The following is an 18,914-nucleotide window of genomic DNA, read 5'->3' on the forward strand; positions in this document are numbered from 1 at the left end:
AAACAATAAATAAAATAAAATAAAATAAAATAAAATAAAATAAAATAAAATAAAATATTTTTGTACCTGGGGGTAGGGGGGCGAGGTAAAAAAAATTTTTTTATTAGTGACTTTTGAAACAGTCTGTGAAACACTTGGTTATCTACAAAGTGACTTGTCAAACAAGGAGTCCCGACACCTGGCATAGGTTCCATGGCCAGAGGGCATCACAACAATACAACAGCATTAATCAAGACCCAAAAACAGAAAGCTAAGTGTGGGCACGGGAGATAAAGCTACCCAGGACTCTCCCCAGGGCTGACAATAGGCAACAGTGATGTATTAAATATAACTAAATAGCCCTGGAGCAGACCTTGGCCCTCTGGTTAGCTGTTCACATTAGAGAGAGACAAAGTCCCATGTGGCCCTGCTCTCAGGAGAAGGGGCTCCTGGATGACCCTGTACTGACTTGGTTATGAAACTTGTGCAGTTGCCGAGATTGTTAGTGCTTCTTTGCCTCAATCCAAAAGAAACAAAGAGAAAAAGGAAAAGAGAGAGAGAGAGAGAGAGAGACACCAAAGAGGAAATGGAGCAGCGTGTCACGGTGCCCAGCTGCAAACTAGTTCCTGGGGACCCATGAGGGTCTCCCCCAGCCTGGAAGGAAGGGTATACGGCCTGCTGCGGTCAGAAAGCAGCTGCTATTAGCAAAGTCTAAGCTCTTAAATGAGTAGTAGTCTCTACTCTTTGAACGCTCCCGTGCATACATTTTATGAGGCATTTGGGAAAGATCCCAGAATAATGGGTCACTCTTCCCCCACATGTTTACGTGCCATTGGCACCAGCCACATACTTGCTCTCTTCCCTTTGGTTGGGCCTTGACCCCCTCACTACCAAATACAGAAAATGACAAACTTTTTATTTAAAAGTCAGAGAACCCAAGACTGACTTAGATTAGTCATTGGCCACTTTGAATATAGTGTTGTTATGAGGGGACAAGACATGATAATCTAGGGCCTTTACTAGATCTAACCACAAAATTTACACTCTATTAATGACTAATCACAGTTTCTTTAGACATTGCTCCTTCCTGCCAATAATCATCCATGACTAGCTCTCATGTGTTTAAGAGACCTTCCCTAAAGAAAGGTTACTGACAGTACCAGTTGTTTCTGGACCCTTTCAATGGAAGCTATACTTCTCTGAGTAACAGAAATTGTATCATTGCCCACTGCCTTTGAAAAGGGCAAGAGACACTTAATTTTCCAGTCTTCCAAAAGAATGGATAAAAATGTTAGACTCACCATGACTCTTTCTTATCAAAAGGGTTTGGGGGTAATAGCTTTATTAAGGAGAAAGACAAAGAGCTCTATTCCAACCTTGTGGTGTGGTGGGATTTTCTATCTTTATCTGATTGCAGCTACATGGGTATATGCAGATGTAAAACTTCATCAAGAGTACATTGAGATTACGGCACTCGGCACATTTCATGGCATGTAATTTTTAACTTCTTCATTAGGTATAAGAGTTCTATTCCATTGCCCCAAGCCACTTGGGGACACTGGGGTGTACCTAAAGATGCCAAATCAGAACTTGGCTCTACAGGAAGATGTTCCTGTTCATTTTGTATCAGCTGAGAGGTTTAGTGCTTGCCTACTCGGTAATTTTCACAAAAGGGTAAGGGACTGATTCAAATCCACCCAGAGAGCACCAGAATAGGAGTAACAGATAACTCACACTTTACCCACATCCTCCCTATTACTCATATTATAAGATGTGAGAGTCTAATATCAGTTAAAGGACAGTTACTTTAGATACAAAGGACTCTGCAAAGTACCTGGATACCACCTTAAGGCACAAAAGGTTCTTATAACGTCTGGATGGAAAATGCCCAAGGTTTAGGATTTATGACGAGGCCTTACCTGCTTGCAGGTACTCTGTCTGCAGAGTTGGAGGCAGGCCCTCTGGCAGCGGGTAGCCGTTTTTCCGGGCCACAATGAGATGAAACGCAGCACAGAACTCAGGCAGGGTCAGGGCTCCATCACAGTCAGCATCACTCAGTTCCCTAAATACAACATGTCACAAGTACCTAACACGGGGCTTAGAGGAAAAGTTACTCAGCCTCGTACATGCAAACACAACTCCCAAGGTCGCTGGGGGTGGCCCTGCAAAGTCCCCAAACTCCTATGAAATCTCAGGGGGCACTTGGAGGACAAATGCTGATCAAGAGCGCTGGCACCAGTGGCCCTTTGTAAACAAGACTTTACACTCCTTGGGTTCTGCGGGAGGTCTGTTTTACAACACCGAGCACATGAGACAAGACACTAGAGCACGAAAAGGAAAATGAGGCCAGTTGGTTGAGAGTCGTTCGATAACCGGGCAGCATGAAGAGCTCCAGACCCGGTGCCCACAGTAGTCGAAGGAAGGGCTGACCTCGGCCTGTGTCGTTGTCCCAGACGTTATACACGTACCCGGGCCCACAAATAAGCACTTGGGTTTCCAGCTTTAAGGAAAAACCTTAAAGTTTTCAAGTCACATAAATGTTGTACCAAAAAATTTGCTTGAGAATTCCCTCCTGGGAAAATACAAGTAAGTTCAATAAACACTGGTTAAATTAGGTTTTCAGATAAAACTAGCAACTTGGGAAGGCTGGAAGCAGATAAGACAGCAAGGCAGAAAGGAAGAGTCTTGAAAAGGCTTATCTCTGCTTCAGTCATTGTTTCCCACTGAAAGGCACAGACCTATTTACTCAGCCCAAAACAAACCCATTTGCCAAAGTAAGACACCATAAGCTCAACTAGTCTCGTAGATGTACAGAGATGCCATATTTGTGCTGGGACAAGTAAAGAGATAGGATATAAACCTGCGCTGGCAAGGTGTCACTATTCCAAACAAGTACAGAAGGTAAGCTCCCTAACTTTCCTTTGGACCATTCACAGCCTCCTCCCCTCAAATATTTAGAATGAGCCAGCCCTGAAGGAGCAGCCCCCACCCCCACCCCAGGTGAGAAGTCAGGGAACTGTTTCAAACGCTGGGTGGAGAGAATACCATTCAGCTTTTGCAGATATGTTTCAACAAAAAGATAGGAGGCCTCATGCCAATAATGTTAAAACTGGGAATTCTGCCAAAAACAGAGTGTATTCTTTTCAAAATGATAATTTCTTTTTTTCCCCTAGCTTTAAAATCTAATATAAGGCTTGTCGTAAAAAAGAAAAATTATGCTAGAATATACCGCTGAAGAACCTAAATCCAGCTCAGGATCCCAGATACATTGGCATGCACAAATGTTATTGTAATAGTTTTCCAATAAAACGCACAAAACACGACCGGCAATTTTAAGTCCTACCACGATTTCTATAAATCCTCATGAAAAAAGTCTTACATAAATATTCCAGTGTTTTAATTATATATCTACAGCAGCACGGTCTCCCACCCAGGCTTGAGGAAGAAGAGCCCACACACAGCTGGGAGTTTAGACAGGCAGCAAGCGTTTTCGTCCACGCAAACCGGCCATCTGGACCGTCCCCACACGGCCCTTCCGGAGCCCGGCTGCGGCCTGCGTGGCAGCAAGGTGCAGGGCACACCACAGCCGCACATCTGAATGGGGGCCCAGCTGATACACACCAGCCAAATTTGTGAAGCTCGGAGGCAGCTAGAAGAGCCAAATTTGACTTAATTCCAAAACATTTGTGGGCCTTCTGTTCACCTGGCCTCAGAAGATATCATTAAGAATAGCTTTTCGAGATCCTCTGGTTACTTGCATCATATTGAACAGAAACATCCAGAAATACAATTCACGAGACGGAAATGCTCATGGGCCCACACAATTGTTTAGACAGGAAAGGCATCTAGAGGAGGATAATTGGGAAATTCATTTTTAAATAACAGCTAATAGTTACAATGCAGACTATGTGCCAGACACTGATCATTATGCTTCTCATACAAGTTAATCTTCACAGCAACAAAAATCTTAAGTTCCATTCACTCTCTAAGTCTGTTGAAAAAAAACATGCAAGGATAAAGAAGACATGGTATATAAATGATGGAATATTACTCGGCAATCGAAAAGAATGAAATCTTGCCATTTGCAACAACGTTGATGGAATTAGTGTGTTATGCTAAGCAAAACTAGTCAGAGAAAGATAAATATCCTGTGACTTCACTCATATGTGGAATTTAAGTTACAAAACAGATGCACATAAGGAAAAGGAAGCAAAAATAATATAAAAACAGGGAGGGGGACAAAACAGAAGAGACTCTAAAATACAGAGAACTGAGGGTTGCTGGAAGGGTTCTGGATGGGGAGATGGGCTAAATGGGCAAGAGGCATTAGGGAGGGTACTTGTTGGGATGAGCAGTGGGTGTTATGCATAGGGGATGAATCACTGGGTTCTACTCCTGAAATTATTACTGCACTATGTGCTAACTAACTTGGATGTAAATTAAAATAAATAAATAAGTAAGTAAATAAATAGGAATGGGAATTGGTGAAACACCCCAAGGGAAGATGCTCTTTAAAATAAATTCATTTAGGGGCGCCTGGGTGGCTCAGTCGGTTGAGCGTCCGACTTCAGCTCAGGTCACGATCTCACAGTCTGTGAGTTCGAGCCCCGCGTCGGGCTCCGGGCTGACAGCTCGGAGCCTGGAGCCTGGAGTCTGCTTCGGATTCTGTGTCTCCCTCTCTCTCTGCCCCTCCCCCGTTCATGCTCTCTCTCTGTCTCAAAAATAAATAAACGTTAAAAATAATTTTTTTTTAAATAAAATAAATTCATTTAAAAAATACATAAAAATAAAAAATAAAAAATATTCAAAAGATAAGACTTTCCAAATGCAAAAGTAGAAACTAAGGGATGGGTATGTAATGACAGTATGATACTATATGGCATTAATTGTACTTACCATATGTAGGAGAGTTCTGGAATGGAAAGCTTTGATTTGGTGAAGAAGTTCTTGGCCACAGAACCTGCCAAGAAAGCCACTGTTTAAATAAATCATTAATTACTCATCTAGAGCAGCTTTTATAGTTACATGTAAATGAATCACCACTGTTTCATTCAGCAATTCCTACCATATAACAACAAACATAACACTTATTCATCAAAGCAACTATAAATCATATGACTAAAAACAACATATTAACAGCTTTTAAAAGAACATATAAATTAGGGGCGCCCTGGTCGCTCAGTTTGTTAAGTGTCCGGCTCTCGATTTCAGCTCAGGTCAGAATCTCACAGTTCATGAGATGGAGCCCTGTGTCGGTCTCTGCACTGACAGCGCAAAGCCTGCTTGGGATACTTCCTCTCTCTCTTTCTCTCCTCTCCTCTCCTCTTCTCTCTCTCCCCGCTCCACCCTCCCTCTCAAAATAAATAAACTTAAAAAAAATAAAACAGAGCAAAAAGAAGAAAATTAACACCATTAATCTCATCACACAAAGATAAAACAGACATTTTGGTAAAGACTTTGGTGAGATTTAAGATCTCTTGGTGGCTCTTTGAGAAACTTCCAGGAACCTCTTGCTACTTTCTTTATTCATCACAAATTTACCAGTATCAGTTGAAATCGGGTAATTCCATTTTACATGTTATACTGCTCCAGGTCCCAACTGCACTTAATGTTAGACGCATCCTTATTGAGACAGAAATTTTTATGGTTTCAGCTCTCAGACCAGTTTCAAAATTCAAAGGCCTCAATTCTAACACAAAGAACAGTTAAATCAAAGCCTCAAGCTCTAAGCCAATAAAGTCAAAAGTCCTTGGCAATCTCAAGGCTTCTAATTGGCCTTAAAACAATGGATTATAGGGGCGCCTGGGTGGCGCAGTCGGTTAAGCGTCCGACTTCAGCCAGGTCACGATCTCACGGTCTGTGAGTTCGAGCCCCGCATCAGGCTCTGGGCTGATGGCTCAGAGCCTGGAGCCTGTTTCCGATTCTGTGTCTCCCTCTCTCTCTGCCCCTCCCCCGTTCATGCTCTGTCTCTCTCTGTCCCAAAAATAAATAAACGTTGAAAAAAAAAATTTTTAAAAACAATGGATTATAATGTACCCTAAAGCAGACTTATTTTCCTTTGATAGATTATTATGGATCAAAGGCAAAGTGCCCTACTAACCAATGAGCTTTCTCCCCAAAAGCATCCTGGAAATAATGCTGACATAGGATTGTTGGCCATCGACGTAGCCACCTTGTGTCAAACATTTGCAAGAAATGTCTTGAAAGCCTATTTACCAGCTATTTTATAGATATAAAGACATTCTCCCCTCAACTCATTCTTCTTTTTCCCCCTTAAAATCCTTTCTTCAAATCACACTAGGTCCAAACCCAAACAAGAGACTTGGCCTGGCCTTCAGACAGTACAGAGGGTGTTCTGCCATGGTGTCCCGAAGAGATTAGGTAGGGCCCACCGGGAAGCTGACAGCTAACAAGTTCAGTTGTGCCCTGGCTGCCGCCTGCCAGAGGAGGAAACTGATGAGAGCCCACGTGCTCCCTTCTTTTGGTGCTAAGAGAAGTTCCATCAGTGAACCAGAACCCTCACCCCAGCCCCACTCCCAGCCAACTTAGAAACCCCAAGCCAGCTTCCTTTCCTTGCCCTTTCCAGCCATTTTCAGACCTGCTGTGAAGCCTGATATGGCGCAAAAGAGAGAGAGGTGAGGCTTTAAAAAGCTGTCAGCAACCAAACATCAAAATGTGGATTCAGACTTTTTACTGCAAGGAGTCTCTAAGCCCAGTTAAAACACACACACACACACACACACACACACACACACACACACACACAGCTATATATAGCATTGATATATCAGTGATAAAATGTTAACATACTGAATAGATACACACCTTTAAAAAATAAAGACCAATAACACAATGTAAAAACAGGTAGAGCTATGACAGTTCACAGAAATAGAATCTAATTGGCTCTTTTTTTTTTTTTTTTAAGTAAACTCTACCCCAAGATGGGGCTTGAACTCACGGCCCCAAGATCAAGTCACACACTCTACCAACTAAGCCAGCCAGGCATCCCAATTGACTCTTAACCATATTTTTAAAAATTCAATATTCTTCATAAGAGTTCTATAAATTTGAACCAAACACAGGATTTCTTGTCTATCAAATGGAGGGAAAATACAAAAGTAGGTAAACATGTTGTGATAACAAGACTGGGAAAACGAGCATCTTGTACGATGTTGGTGCAATGACAACATGGCACAAGCCTAATGAAGGAGTGTTTTCCAATGTCTAGTAAAATCACACTATCCAAAGATACACTGACAAAAATAACAAAAATGAAGAAAGACATGTGCAGAGGGCTATTCACAATGGAAATATGTATCATAGCAAAAGACTACAAATAATCCCAAAAGAGGACCAGTTAAATAAATGATTGCATATCACACAATCTAATAGTACACGACTATAAAAGGGGATGGGAAATATCTCTACATGCAACTATGGAATAATCAGCAGGACATAGAGTTAAGTGGAACAAGCAAGGTGGAGAGAAGTACAAATACTATGCTATCATTTAACAAAAGATGAGAGATAAGAATATACACATACACGTACATATATGAATTTGCTTTTACTCTTAAAAACAGATAAACCATTAAAAAGGGAGCAAGAAAGGAAGAGAGGGGATAGGAACAGAAGCTAGACTTTGTTCATCATTTTTGTAGATTCAAATTCAGAACTGTGTAAAAATTTTATATAAGTATAAAACTAAATTTCAAAAAGCACAATCCCTAAAAACTGAAATCAAAACAATTAAAACTGGGGGCGTCTGGGTGGCTCAGTTGGTTAAGCATCCAACTTCAGCTCAGGTCATGATCTCGTGGCTCCTGAGTTGAAGCCCCGTGGCGGGCTCTGTGCTGACAGCTCAGAGCCTGGAGCCTGTTTCAGATTCTGTGTCTCCCTCTCTCTCTGCCCCTCCCCTGCTTGCACTCTCTCTCTCTCTCTCTCAAAAATAAACATTAAAAAGCATTTTTTTAACAATTAAAACTGGAAAGAACAAAGTTGGAGAACTCCCACTTCCTAATTTCCAAACCTACTACAATACTCAAGACAGTGTGGTATTGGCTTTAGACTAGACAGTGGAAATCAGTGGAAAAAAAATTAACATCCAGAAACAAACCCTCACATTCATGGTAAACTAAATTTTGACTAGGATGCTAAAATAATTAAATCATGGAAAGAATCTCCCCCCCCCCCCAAAAAAAAATGGTGCCGGGACAACTGGATATCAACATGCAAAAGAATCTGAATTGAATTGAAATTTGAATACCTACCTCATATCATACACAAAAACACAAAAACTAACTCAAAATGGATCAAAGACCTAAAGATAAGAGATAAAACTCTAATGTAACAGAGATATATAAACTCTCTAATATGAGATAAAATTCTAACAATACACCTTCTTAGAAGAAATATAAATTTTCATGACCTTGGATTAGGCAACGATCTCTTAGTTATGGCACCAAAAGCACAATCAACAACAACAAAAAATAGATAAGCTGGATATCAACAGAATTAAAAACGTATGTGCTTCAAAAGACACCACTAGGAAAATAAAAAGCCAAGCCATTGATTGGGAAAAAATATTTCCAAATCAAGTCTGATAAGGAAAATGTATCGAGAATACAGGCATACCCCATTTTATTATGCTTCATTTTACTGCACTTGGCAAATACTGCATTTTTTACAAATTGAAGGTTTGTGGCATCCTTGTGTTGAGCAAGCCTATTGGTACCATTTTTCCAAAAGCCTTTGCTCGCTTCGGGTCTCTATCACATTTTGGTAATTCTTGCAATATTTCAAATTTTTGCATTATTATATTTGTTACGGTGATCCGTGATCAGTGATTACAACTCACAGAAAGCTCACAAGATGGTTAGCATATTACAGCAATAAATTATTTTTAATTAAAATATGTATATTGGGTTTTTTTTAGATAACATGCTATTGCACACTTAACAGACTACAGTATACCGTAAATATAACTTTTATATGCACTGGGAAACCAAAAAATTTATTTGACTTGCTTTATTGCAATATCCACTTTACAGCAGTGGTCTGGAACCAAACCCTCAATATTTCCGAGGTATACCTATACGGAGGAACTCCTACCATTCAGTATTTATTTAAAATGGCAAAGGATGTGAATAGACATTTCCCCCAAACAAGATCTACAAAGGGCCAATAAGAACATGAAAAGATGTTCAATGCCACTATTCATCTGGGAAATACTAATCATAACCACAAAGAGATACTACTTCACATCCACTAGTGAGACAGGAGGGAGGAAGACAAGTTGACCAAAGCAAAGCCATTGTGGTTTTAGGCTGACCCTTAACCTAAAAGTCAGCAGGTAATAAAGAGAGTCACAAGATCTGACTCCTGGGAGACCATAAGACCCTACTCCCTCTGGCAGTAAAAGCCACAAAGGCCAGACATTCCTAAAATTGCTCCCTGTGGGTAATTTCACAACCGTAAGACAATGGAAAAACTAACCACTCAGTGTAAATGATAAACCCAAAGCTAAAGAGTAAGCCCCTTCTTATATAGTCAACTAATTTAAAAACACATAAAACACTTTCTTAGATGCAAAGGCAGGGGGGGTCCTCTTCCTCACCTGAGAGAAGAGACAGCTATTTTGTCTGTGAAGTAGCTCCTTTCTTACTTCTATACTTAATAAATTTGTGTCTCTTTCTCTAAACAGCCCGCTCCTGAATTCACTCTTTCTCGCCCAAAGCCAAGAGACCCTCATGGCAAGGGGCCTGAGGCCCTCCCTCTTGGAGTCTCAGCCCATCTGGCATGACTAGGATGGCTGTAATCAAAAGACAAACAATAAGTGTCGGTGAGGATGTGGAGTAACCGGAACCCTCACATGCTGCTGGTGGCAACGCAAAACGATGCAGGCACCGTGCAACACAGTCTGACTGGTCTTCCGATGATTAAACACAGTTACCATATGGTCCAGCAATTCCACCCCAGGCTATACATTTAAGAGAAATCAAAACATACATCCACACACCAAAAAAGTGCACACAAATGTTCACAGCAGCATTATTCTTAATCGCCAAGAAGTGGAAACAACCCAAATCAAATGCCCGTCAACTGATGAATAAATAAAATGTAGTATATCTACACAGTGGAAATTATTCAGCCATAAACAGCAGTGAAGTTCAATGAAGTTCTAGCACACAGTACAACCTGGATAAACCTTAAAAATATTATGCTAAGTGAAAGAAGTCACACACAAAAGACCACACATTATATGATTTCATTTATAGGAAAAGCCCAAAATAGGCAAAACTATAGAGAGAAAAAGTAGTTTAGTCATTATGGAGGGCTGGGAGGGAGAGAAGGAGTGGGGAATAATTGCTAATAAGCAGGTGGTTTGTTGGGAGGTAATGAAAGCGTTCTAAATTTAGATTGTGAATATATTCTGTAAACACTAAAACCACCGAACTGTACACTTTACAGGAGTGAATTTTATGGTATGCTAATCTCAATAAAGTTGATTTTTAAAAGAGGCATCACCTAGCTGCAATATATGAACCCCTCTGACCTTGAACAAATTCAACCATTTTTAAGGCACTGGTGAGACAACCAGGGAAACAGAGACTTGGGGACATTAAGGAAACATGTTTTGCATTTTTTTTAATGTGTGCCCATGAATTGCAGTTATGTTTTTAAAAGAGGTCTTTCTTATCATTCAAGATACATCCTGAAACATTTTCAAATGAAAGGATCTGGTAATGGCTTCAAACTCATCTGCGCTGACAGAGTATATATAGACAAAACAAAATCACTGGTGCTATGTAAGAGGTACATAGGGATTCATTATACTAGCCACCCTAGCTGTATCCGTACTTGAAATTCTGCAAAATAAAAAGGTTAAAAGAAAATAAAAACACTCCTAAGAGCTACCATCTGTATTTGTCTAATTATTCACATACATTGTGAAGAAAGTCACTTAAGCAGCGGGTAAGGTCAGCAAATGGTCAATGTGGGTTTCTGCTTATTTTTTTTTTAAGTCATGTTGTCAACATTAATCTGCTCTATCTACAATATTGTGCTTTCAATAAAACTTTTACCAACCAATCAGAAATGATGTCTGAATTTGTACAAGTATATTTCAATTACACACCTTATTTCTCGAGAGAAAATTAGTCCACATTCAGTATGTCAGGTTACAATTAGGGAGGGCATACTGTTATTCTTCAAAATTGAACTATAAAAAAAAGTTTTATGAATTTTTCTTCCAGGCTCTACTATTTCACTGTTTGTTTAGTCTTCAGCCCAGTAAAACATAGGCACACAGGAATTAAACCAATTTGTCTCAATTTGAATTTTACAGGAGAAATCAATGGGAATACATATTTTGAAGACAACCCAGAAGAACAGGCATGTGGACATAAAACTGCTGGCCAATTTTCCTCCTGTATTTTAATTTTTCTCAGAAAATCCCGAGGAAAAAGACTTGAGCCAAAGGAAACAAGCATGAATTTGGACTTCTAAAGCATACATGACATAAAGAGACTTGTGACGCTAACTCTTTAGAAGGCCATGCTACATCTTGGCTCTAATATGAAGAAGCAATTAAAGGTGTCACCTTGGTGCCACAGTCTATCATTTCAAGAAGTGCCCCAGCTAATAAGGCACAGGTCTAGACCAGGTTCCCCCAAATTCCATTTAACCTCTTCGAAACAGAAATGTAACTTTCTAAATGTCATTGCCAAGTATTTTTCTGCATGGCTTATAGTTGATAAGAAATTCAATCTTAGAGGAAAACAAACTGGAATCACAAAAGGCTGTCACATTCGTTTTGTGTGGACTCTTTCTCAAGATGTGTACTGTTAGGTGTGTGAGACAATGATCTGGGACCCAGGTCTTCACCCATCAGACTCCATTACCTGAAATGAAGGAGCTCGGGTCAGGCTGAAGGGATCGGAACTGATTGACATAGTACTCGCGCTGTTCTTCTGTTATCCTCCAGGGTTCATCTGGGTAATTACTGTTGTTATCCTGCGGTTCTCTCTCCACGGAAAAGGACTTTATAAAAAATAAATATGCAAATGTTCAGAGAATTTGTCTTTAGTGAGATGAAGTAGAAATATTAAACGTCAGTAAAAGTTACGCATTATACTTATTTTTTCCTCAAGAGAATAAACACCTTGTAACTAGGACATAATGAGAACATAAACTTCTGAGGGGCAGACAGCATGCTTTATACATTTCTTTGTACACCTCAAAGTTGTTAACAGGACTGAGCATGAAATACTGAGTACTTGGTGAGGGACAAAAGTTTTTCCAATGTGATGAAGAGAGAGTAAAAAGGATGATCATTCTTTTCTTTTTAATTTTTTTTAATGTTTTATTTATTTTTTGACAGCGAGACACAGAGTGTGAGTGGGGGAGGGGCAGAGAGAGAGGGAGACACAGGATCTGAAGCAGGCTCCAGGCTCTGAGCTGTCAGCACAGAGCCCGATGTGGGGCTCGAACCCACGAGCTGTGAGATCATGACCTGAGCCGAATGAAGTCTGACGCTTCACCGACGAGCCACCCAGGTGCCCCAAAAGGATGATCATTCTTACCTTCAAATATTCACCACATTTTTACCCTTTCAGATTAGCTGAGTAGACAGCAAAATAATCTAGATTCCTTTTAAGCCATTTTTAAAAATCTACAAAAGCTATAACCACGTCATCTTTTTTCTGAGGCATTCCCGCTGTATAAATCTGGGAATCCAAAGGTCCAATTCCAATGCCACCTCCGCAGGTCCTACTCGAGTGGCAAGTGAGGATCACAGAACCTCTCGTTCTACATTTGTGAACTGGGAATAATGCTCCGAAACGGAACTAGGTAGAGAACAACCGCTCCTGACCACAGCAAACAGGATGACACAACCAGGGGTGCATCCGACCTGCCACTAGGGGGCACGCAAGGCAAATTTGAGGATTTAAGGATACCGACAACCGGAAAAGTAGTTCAGGAGAACACAAGACTGTAAGAGGCAATGAGGAAAGAAGCACAAGTGGTTCCATCCTTCCCACCCACCCTAAGGCTAAGGAGCTACTTGCCAAGGGCCACCTCCATGGAACCAAGAGGTGAACACGAGCAACGTGAGCCTTAAGGACAAAAGCAGACTAGGAAAGAAGAGATATTACTGCTAATAAAGCCGCCTGCTTCTGAACACACTATCAAGAAATTAATCATTAGGAGAGCATTCTACTCACTATCCCTAGAAAAGACATCCAACCATCTCTGCACCCTTCCTCCCACCCCAACACACACACCCCCACCCCAGCAAGTAATTCTTCCCAGGGACACCCAGCTCTCCTCTCCTCTGGGGCCTCTCAGAGAGGAAATGAGATTATAAAATGTTGAGCTGTGATATAACCTTGAGATGTCATCTTTAAAGTTTTCATTTAACAGGTGTATTTCCACTAAATGTAAATCAAACCATTTTTAAATGCCCCCCGAAGCCACTGATCATTAGTTAATACCTTAAATTCATAGAATGCTTTCGAATTTACCAAGGACTATACACACCTATCTCATCTGAGCATCTCAAAACCTTTGAAAGGTAGACATAGCAGGTATTATTATCCTTTTGCCAGATGAAGGAATGAAGACTCAAAGAACTCAAGGGATGAACGCATATCCTTCATTATTTTCCATCAGCATCAATGCATTACTGCAGTCAGCAAGTAACTGCCCTCCACTTTATCTATTGTTCAAAATCAGCCTACTCCATATCAGGACTTTTCTAAATTGGGCTGCTTCCAAATTGTTTTCAGAAACCCCTAACATCCTGGTAATAATATAAATAAAGCAAGAAAGGCCACAATTCAGTCTAAGCACCCAGTGGACCACACAATTTTCCAAAACACTCCCACCAAATTCAAGTGCTCCACACTAGCACTTTCTGAACATGCCCATATGACCAGGTTCCAGGGGCAAAACCCAAGGTAGAGGGCGTCGGCATGCAACGGATTGGGTTCCTGGCCAAATTATAATGTGTAGAGCTCCCGGGAACGCTGCCCTTCTGGGTAGCACTGAAAGAAACAGCTGGAGTAAAGCTATCTATCTGAAAAGCTGGGCACGGACCGGACACAAGAACAGATGTTTACGAGTGAACAATTAAGCGGACAGAGATGGTTCACGAACCCGGCAGGACACGGTTGGAGAGCTCTACCCACTGCCACCCTGCAAAGGAAGGCACAGAAATCTCTGTGCTGGGTGTTGGCCGCTGCATTCCTTGATTCTGACACAGAAGCTACTATTTCCCTACCATACACTCCTTTCCGCCTAGAACTGAAGCTGCCGTATCCAGTTGTTGTTATGTGAGCCCACGTTTGTTCTTTCTCCAATCCCAGGACCACCTGCTCACTCTATTTCCTCTCCCACATTATCTCACTCCTGACTGGCATCAGTAGCCTCTTAGCAGGTGTCAAGTCTATTCTGCCAGCAGGAAGCAGGAACAGACAGGAGAAGTGATGATTCCTCTGCTCAAAAGCATACAGAGGCGACTTGTTGCCTAATTTAAAAAATGTACCTCCTCCACGCAGCCTTCAGGGTCCTTACAATTCCTCCTCCTCCTTGCTCACTCTCAGCAGGCATCTGCTCACTCTTCGTAGGTCAGATGTGTACCTTCTTCCCAGCCCATCCTTTCTCTGATCTCAGCCTATTATCCCCAGCCTCTGAGCCTATTACTCAAGTCCCAGTGCCCCCAAGGGCCCGCCAATGTACCTGCCAGGCCCACAGCTACTGCAGACGGCACTGCCCATCCCCCAGCTCTGACACAAAGGCGGGCCTGGCGGTTATGTGTGCACCATGACACCCAGCTCACACCTGCTCTTGCCCAACTGAGTCCAAGGAAACAGGGGTGGGCACACAGTTTCTGGCCTCTGGGATGCTGTTGCATAGAAAGCTCTACTCCAGCAAGGAAAACTTCAGCCGTATGCTCATTACTGGGGGTGTGGATAAGAAATATGAAGATCAACAAGCACAGAAAGCAGACCCTGAGCAGATACAGAGAGGCCATGAGGCACAGTGACAGCCAGAACCAGCAGAAGCAGAACCCGTGAAGTAGAGAAGTACGAAAAAGAAAAGGAGGTGAGGATGGCGGTTGGCAGCCAAAAGATAAGCGGATAGTGAAGAAAACTCAAGGAGACTAGGGCAAGTCCCGTTAATGGCAAAACAAGCACAAATAACCAAGAACTCCCACTCCTCAGGACCAGTGGGCCACTCCCTGTCTCTCATTTCTTAGATTCGTGAGAACTCCAACCCTCCTCCAGTTTAAGAAGACTTAAGCGGGCAAGGAGAGTTCCTGTTCCCTCAAACCAAGAAGGCCTCACAACAAAGAGAGAGGGCATATGAACACTGTATAACCCGTGCAGAACACAGTGTGGCCCTCCTCCTGGCTTGCACTAAATGTGTTCACCTACCCCCATTCTCTTTCCCCTTGCTTCCCACTGCATGGTTTTAACTGATTTAATAAACCAAGTAATTAGCCATCTTTAAAAATATGAATTCTTGTAAGTGCCACACAGTGTGAACACTTCAAGTGCTCTTGAATATCATCACTCGGGTTTCAACCTGGAGGACCACAACCGTATCATGTACTCCTTTATTCTATGTACAGTCATTAGCAGGTACATCACAGATACCAAAGAGCAGTGTGAGATCCACTGACTGATGCACTCTAGTAAGTTCAGGTCTATGTCTTATATTAAAAGAGGTGCAGAAATACTACTCTGTGCTGTGCTTAATGAAAGAAAACCTAGGAGTCTATTTCATACTTAAAGTTTCAGATCTATCAAAAGAAGTCCATGTCTATCTTCCTGTAGTTCGTCCATGGTCTCTGATCTCTACGGGGAGTTCTCACGTTCCATATCCATTAAGTGAGTGCTTCAGGGACAGGTGAAGGTATACGGAAGGGGTAGATGACATTCCACATATTCTTAGGCTGAAACAGTCTAAAAGAAAGCTGATCTACAAGAAGCAAAATGATTTGAACTTTGCTGCAGGAGGTGATCTACTCATTCATTCATTCAACAGATACCTGCTGATCATTAAGTATATTTCAGACACTAGAGATTCTGGCTACCCTGTTGGGCCAACAGATTCTTTTTTTTCAAGGAAGGCTAGAGTTTAACCAGGGAGAAAGACAAACAGGCAATCTCAAAAACAGTGAAGGGTAGTCTAGAACTTTTCTACTCAAAGTACAGTCTCCAGACCACCCACATCAACATCACCTGAGGACTTACTAGAAACAGAGAACCTTGGGCTCTACCCTACATCTGGTGAATCATAAAGTTCCAGAGTGGGACCCAGGAATCTGTGGTGTAACAAGCCCTCTAGATGATATGAAGCACACTCAAGTTTGAGAAGCCAGGCCATAGAACAAGCAGGGCAAGACAAACAAAAGGAATAGCATTTGTCAAAACTCCAAAAAGTGAGAGAAGATGGCCATCTTCTGAAATTAGCTCAGTGGGCTACATGTAGAGAGAAAAGGTTGCTGGTACAAAGCGTATGTTAGTGGAGTTGCCTCAAGGTGCTCCAGACAGCAAGCAAGGCCCAGATCATGAAGGCCCAGGTTGAGAGGTACAGACTGTATCTAGAAGGCAATAGGAAGCCACAGATAAGTATTAAACAGGGCAATGAAATAATCAGATGTCAGTTACAGAAAGATCACTTCAGTGAGGAGAATGGAAGGGGAAACACTAAAGGCAGGAAGACAAGTTAAGGCCACATGAGCAACCCTGGCCAGAGGTCAAGATGAGCCAGAGTTAGGGAGAGGATGAGAGGAGTCAGGGAGGAAAAAGCCATACGGCCATGACCAGAGGAAGGCCCACTCCAGCAGTGAGATGGCAGCTAAGGACCCCTCTGTCAGCGGCTCGAGGGCCATCTTGCTGCAGGACCCAGATATCTGCACGTAACATCTCCAAACGAACCCACAAGTCAAGTGAAACAATGGGCACAACTTGACAAAGGTCTGAGAAGTCAGCCACCTAAGAGAGAATGTCGAACTGCAAAGGCTGGAGGCACGGAGAAATGGGGGTGGATAAGCTACGGAGCCTCGGGCTCCCAAGCAGAAGCCAGAACCAGGCAAAGCTCCACTCATGCACGCACCCTAGGAGGCCTCTCCCAGTTCAACTCCAGCGGTTCTGTTGGCTGGGTGGAGATATTTGCGAGTTGGTGCCAATTTTGAGCTCTGCCAGCGTTTTTAAGAAAAAATAAAAGGAGAGAGAAACCTTCCACATCTGTCTGCTTAAGCCACATACATATGGTCCATTATGCAGTTTCTCTAGACACAGGAGAATTAGATTTGCTTGTATTTAAAACATTCAAACCCTTAGTTTCGTTTCAAGTGAAATGCAAATATTTGGCACTACAAGTTATTATCTCCGGGGAAAACAGGCTGTTTATAATGAAAGAGACTTCAAAAGACTCATTAAAAAGTAATACTATTAATAAAATCCCAAAAGGTGACATTTACCCCTGAAGTATCTTAAAAATCAAGCACAGTTGAATAACATGAATTGCAAGGAGGCATTACAGGGAGAATTTACAAAGGGCGTGTATATTGTTTCAACCACATAACATTTCTGTTTAGAATATAATCTCACCCTGGAGGCATCCTGTAAGTGCTGACCAAGAGTCCAGCCATTTTTCACCTGAGGATGCAATGATCTCATGCCAGTGTCCTTCTGGTACCTCGGTAAACAAACCATCTGGAGTAGCAAAAGCTCATACAAAGCCCACAGTGAATATGTGAGAACACCTCACCCATAGTGCAACCACTGATCAAAACACGATTTCATGAGCAAAGATGTGAGAAGACTCAATCACTCAATCACCCCTAATGAGAAACAATGGCTAACAGGCTGGTGAGACCAGACGATAGCCCGAGTGAATACTGATCTGCCTAAGGAAAGATCACGGCCACTGATCAGCCACGGGGCTGAGGCAAAAGAAGAGTCAGAGAGGCAAATGACAGCCACGCTGATAGGTGGGATCATTTACACCACACGAGGCCTGGTACAGAAGTATCAGTGAGTGGCTGTGGTTGCCCACCCCACAATGACATGTTCTACCACACCCCCTGCAGTGAGCTGCAGCCACGTGACTGACTTCTAGCCAATGCAATGTGAGCACCAGTGACCTGCGCCATTTCCACATACGGTTAGCACCCTGTGGCACTCTATGCTAGTCCACAAGGGCCGCTGCATGGGGGATGGCACAGCGAAAGGACAGAAGGAGCACTGCTGCCTGAATCACCATGGGGAAGAAAGCTGCCTACCAATCTGTTAGAGGAGTGAGAAATACACCGACGCACTGAAATCATTAAAATGTGGGGCATATTTGCATAGCAGCTGTTAGTTGAACTATCCTTCAAGCAAGGCCCAGAGAAAAGGCAGGCCTGCCCCGTCTCAGTGGCACAGCCATTCCTGCACCGACGATGGAAGGATGAGGCTTTGTTTTGTAATCTGACCACCTAAAGACAGGAGACAATTCTGAGCCCACACAACTTTATAACTTGTCCCCGTAGATGACCTATAGGGACAGCAAGAGTGTGGATGCAGCCATCTTTCTATGTCTGGTTAATAAGAATTTATCTTTTGTGGGTTTGAAGGAGGCTCCCAGGGAAGATGTACAGAGTAAAAAGAAGAGAGAGGTAGGGTAAAGCTGTGGGAAAACTATTAAATGAGGAACAAAGTAAAGGAGATGGAACTCAACAATTTTGTTTCGAACATTCAACCGGTTCCCCTGTATGATTACCCTACAATCCTATTTATATTCTGTCTCCCACCCCGCTCTCACTATAATAAAAGGTCGATGAGGGTGGGAAAATTGGTCTATTCTGATCACTGCTATATCGCCAGCACCTAGAAAAGTACCTATGCTCAATAAATGTCTATTCAATGAGTGAACAAGTA

The 18,914-nt window shown here is 42.2% G+C and overlaps 1 protein-coding gene across 6 annotated transcripts in view; it reads right to left on the reverse strand.

Moving 5' to 3' along the window:
• The window catches only part of REPS2 (RALBP1 associated Eps domain containing 2), a 216,758-nt gene that overhangs the window by 105,649 nt on the left and 92,195 nt on the right, over positions 1 to 18,914 (reverse strand). For all 6 annotated transcript variants that reach the window (XR_014136652.1, XM_081792503.1, XM_081792500.1 and 3 more), the window contains exons 6-8: positions 11,883 to 12,021; positions 4,876 to 4,939; positions 1,899 to 2,041 (exon numbers count right to left, since the gene is read on the reverse strand). Coding sequence is in view for 5 of the 6 variants with exons in the window: in XM_081792503.1 (XP_081648629.1) it covers positions 1,899 to 2,041; positions 4,876 to 4,939; positions 11,883 to 12,021 (346 nt within the window). In the remaining variant the exon portion in view is untranslated. The remainder of the gene's footprint in view (positions 1 to 1,898; positions 2,042 to 4,875; positions 4,940 to 11,882; positions 12,022 to 18,914) is intronic.

Source organism: Panthera onca, chromosome X (genome assembly GCF_046562875.1).
Source record: "Panthera onca isolate mPanOnc1 chromosome X, mPanOnc1 haplotype 2, whole genome shotgun sequence".
Lineage (NCBI taxonomy): Eukaryota > Metazoa > Chordata > Mammalia > Carnivora > Felidae > Panthera > Panthera onca.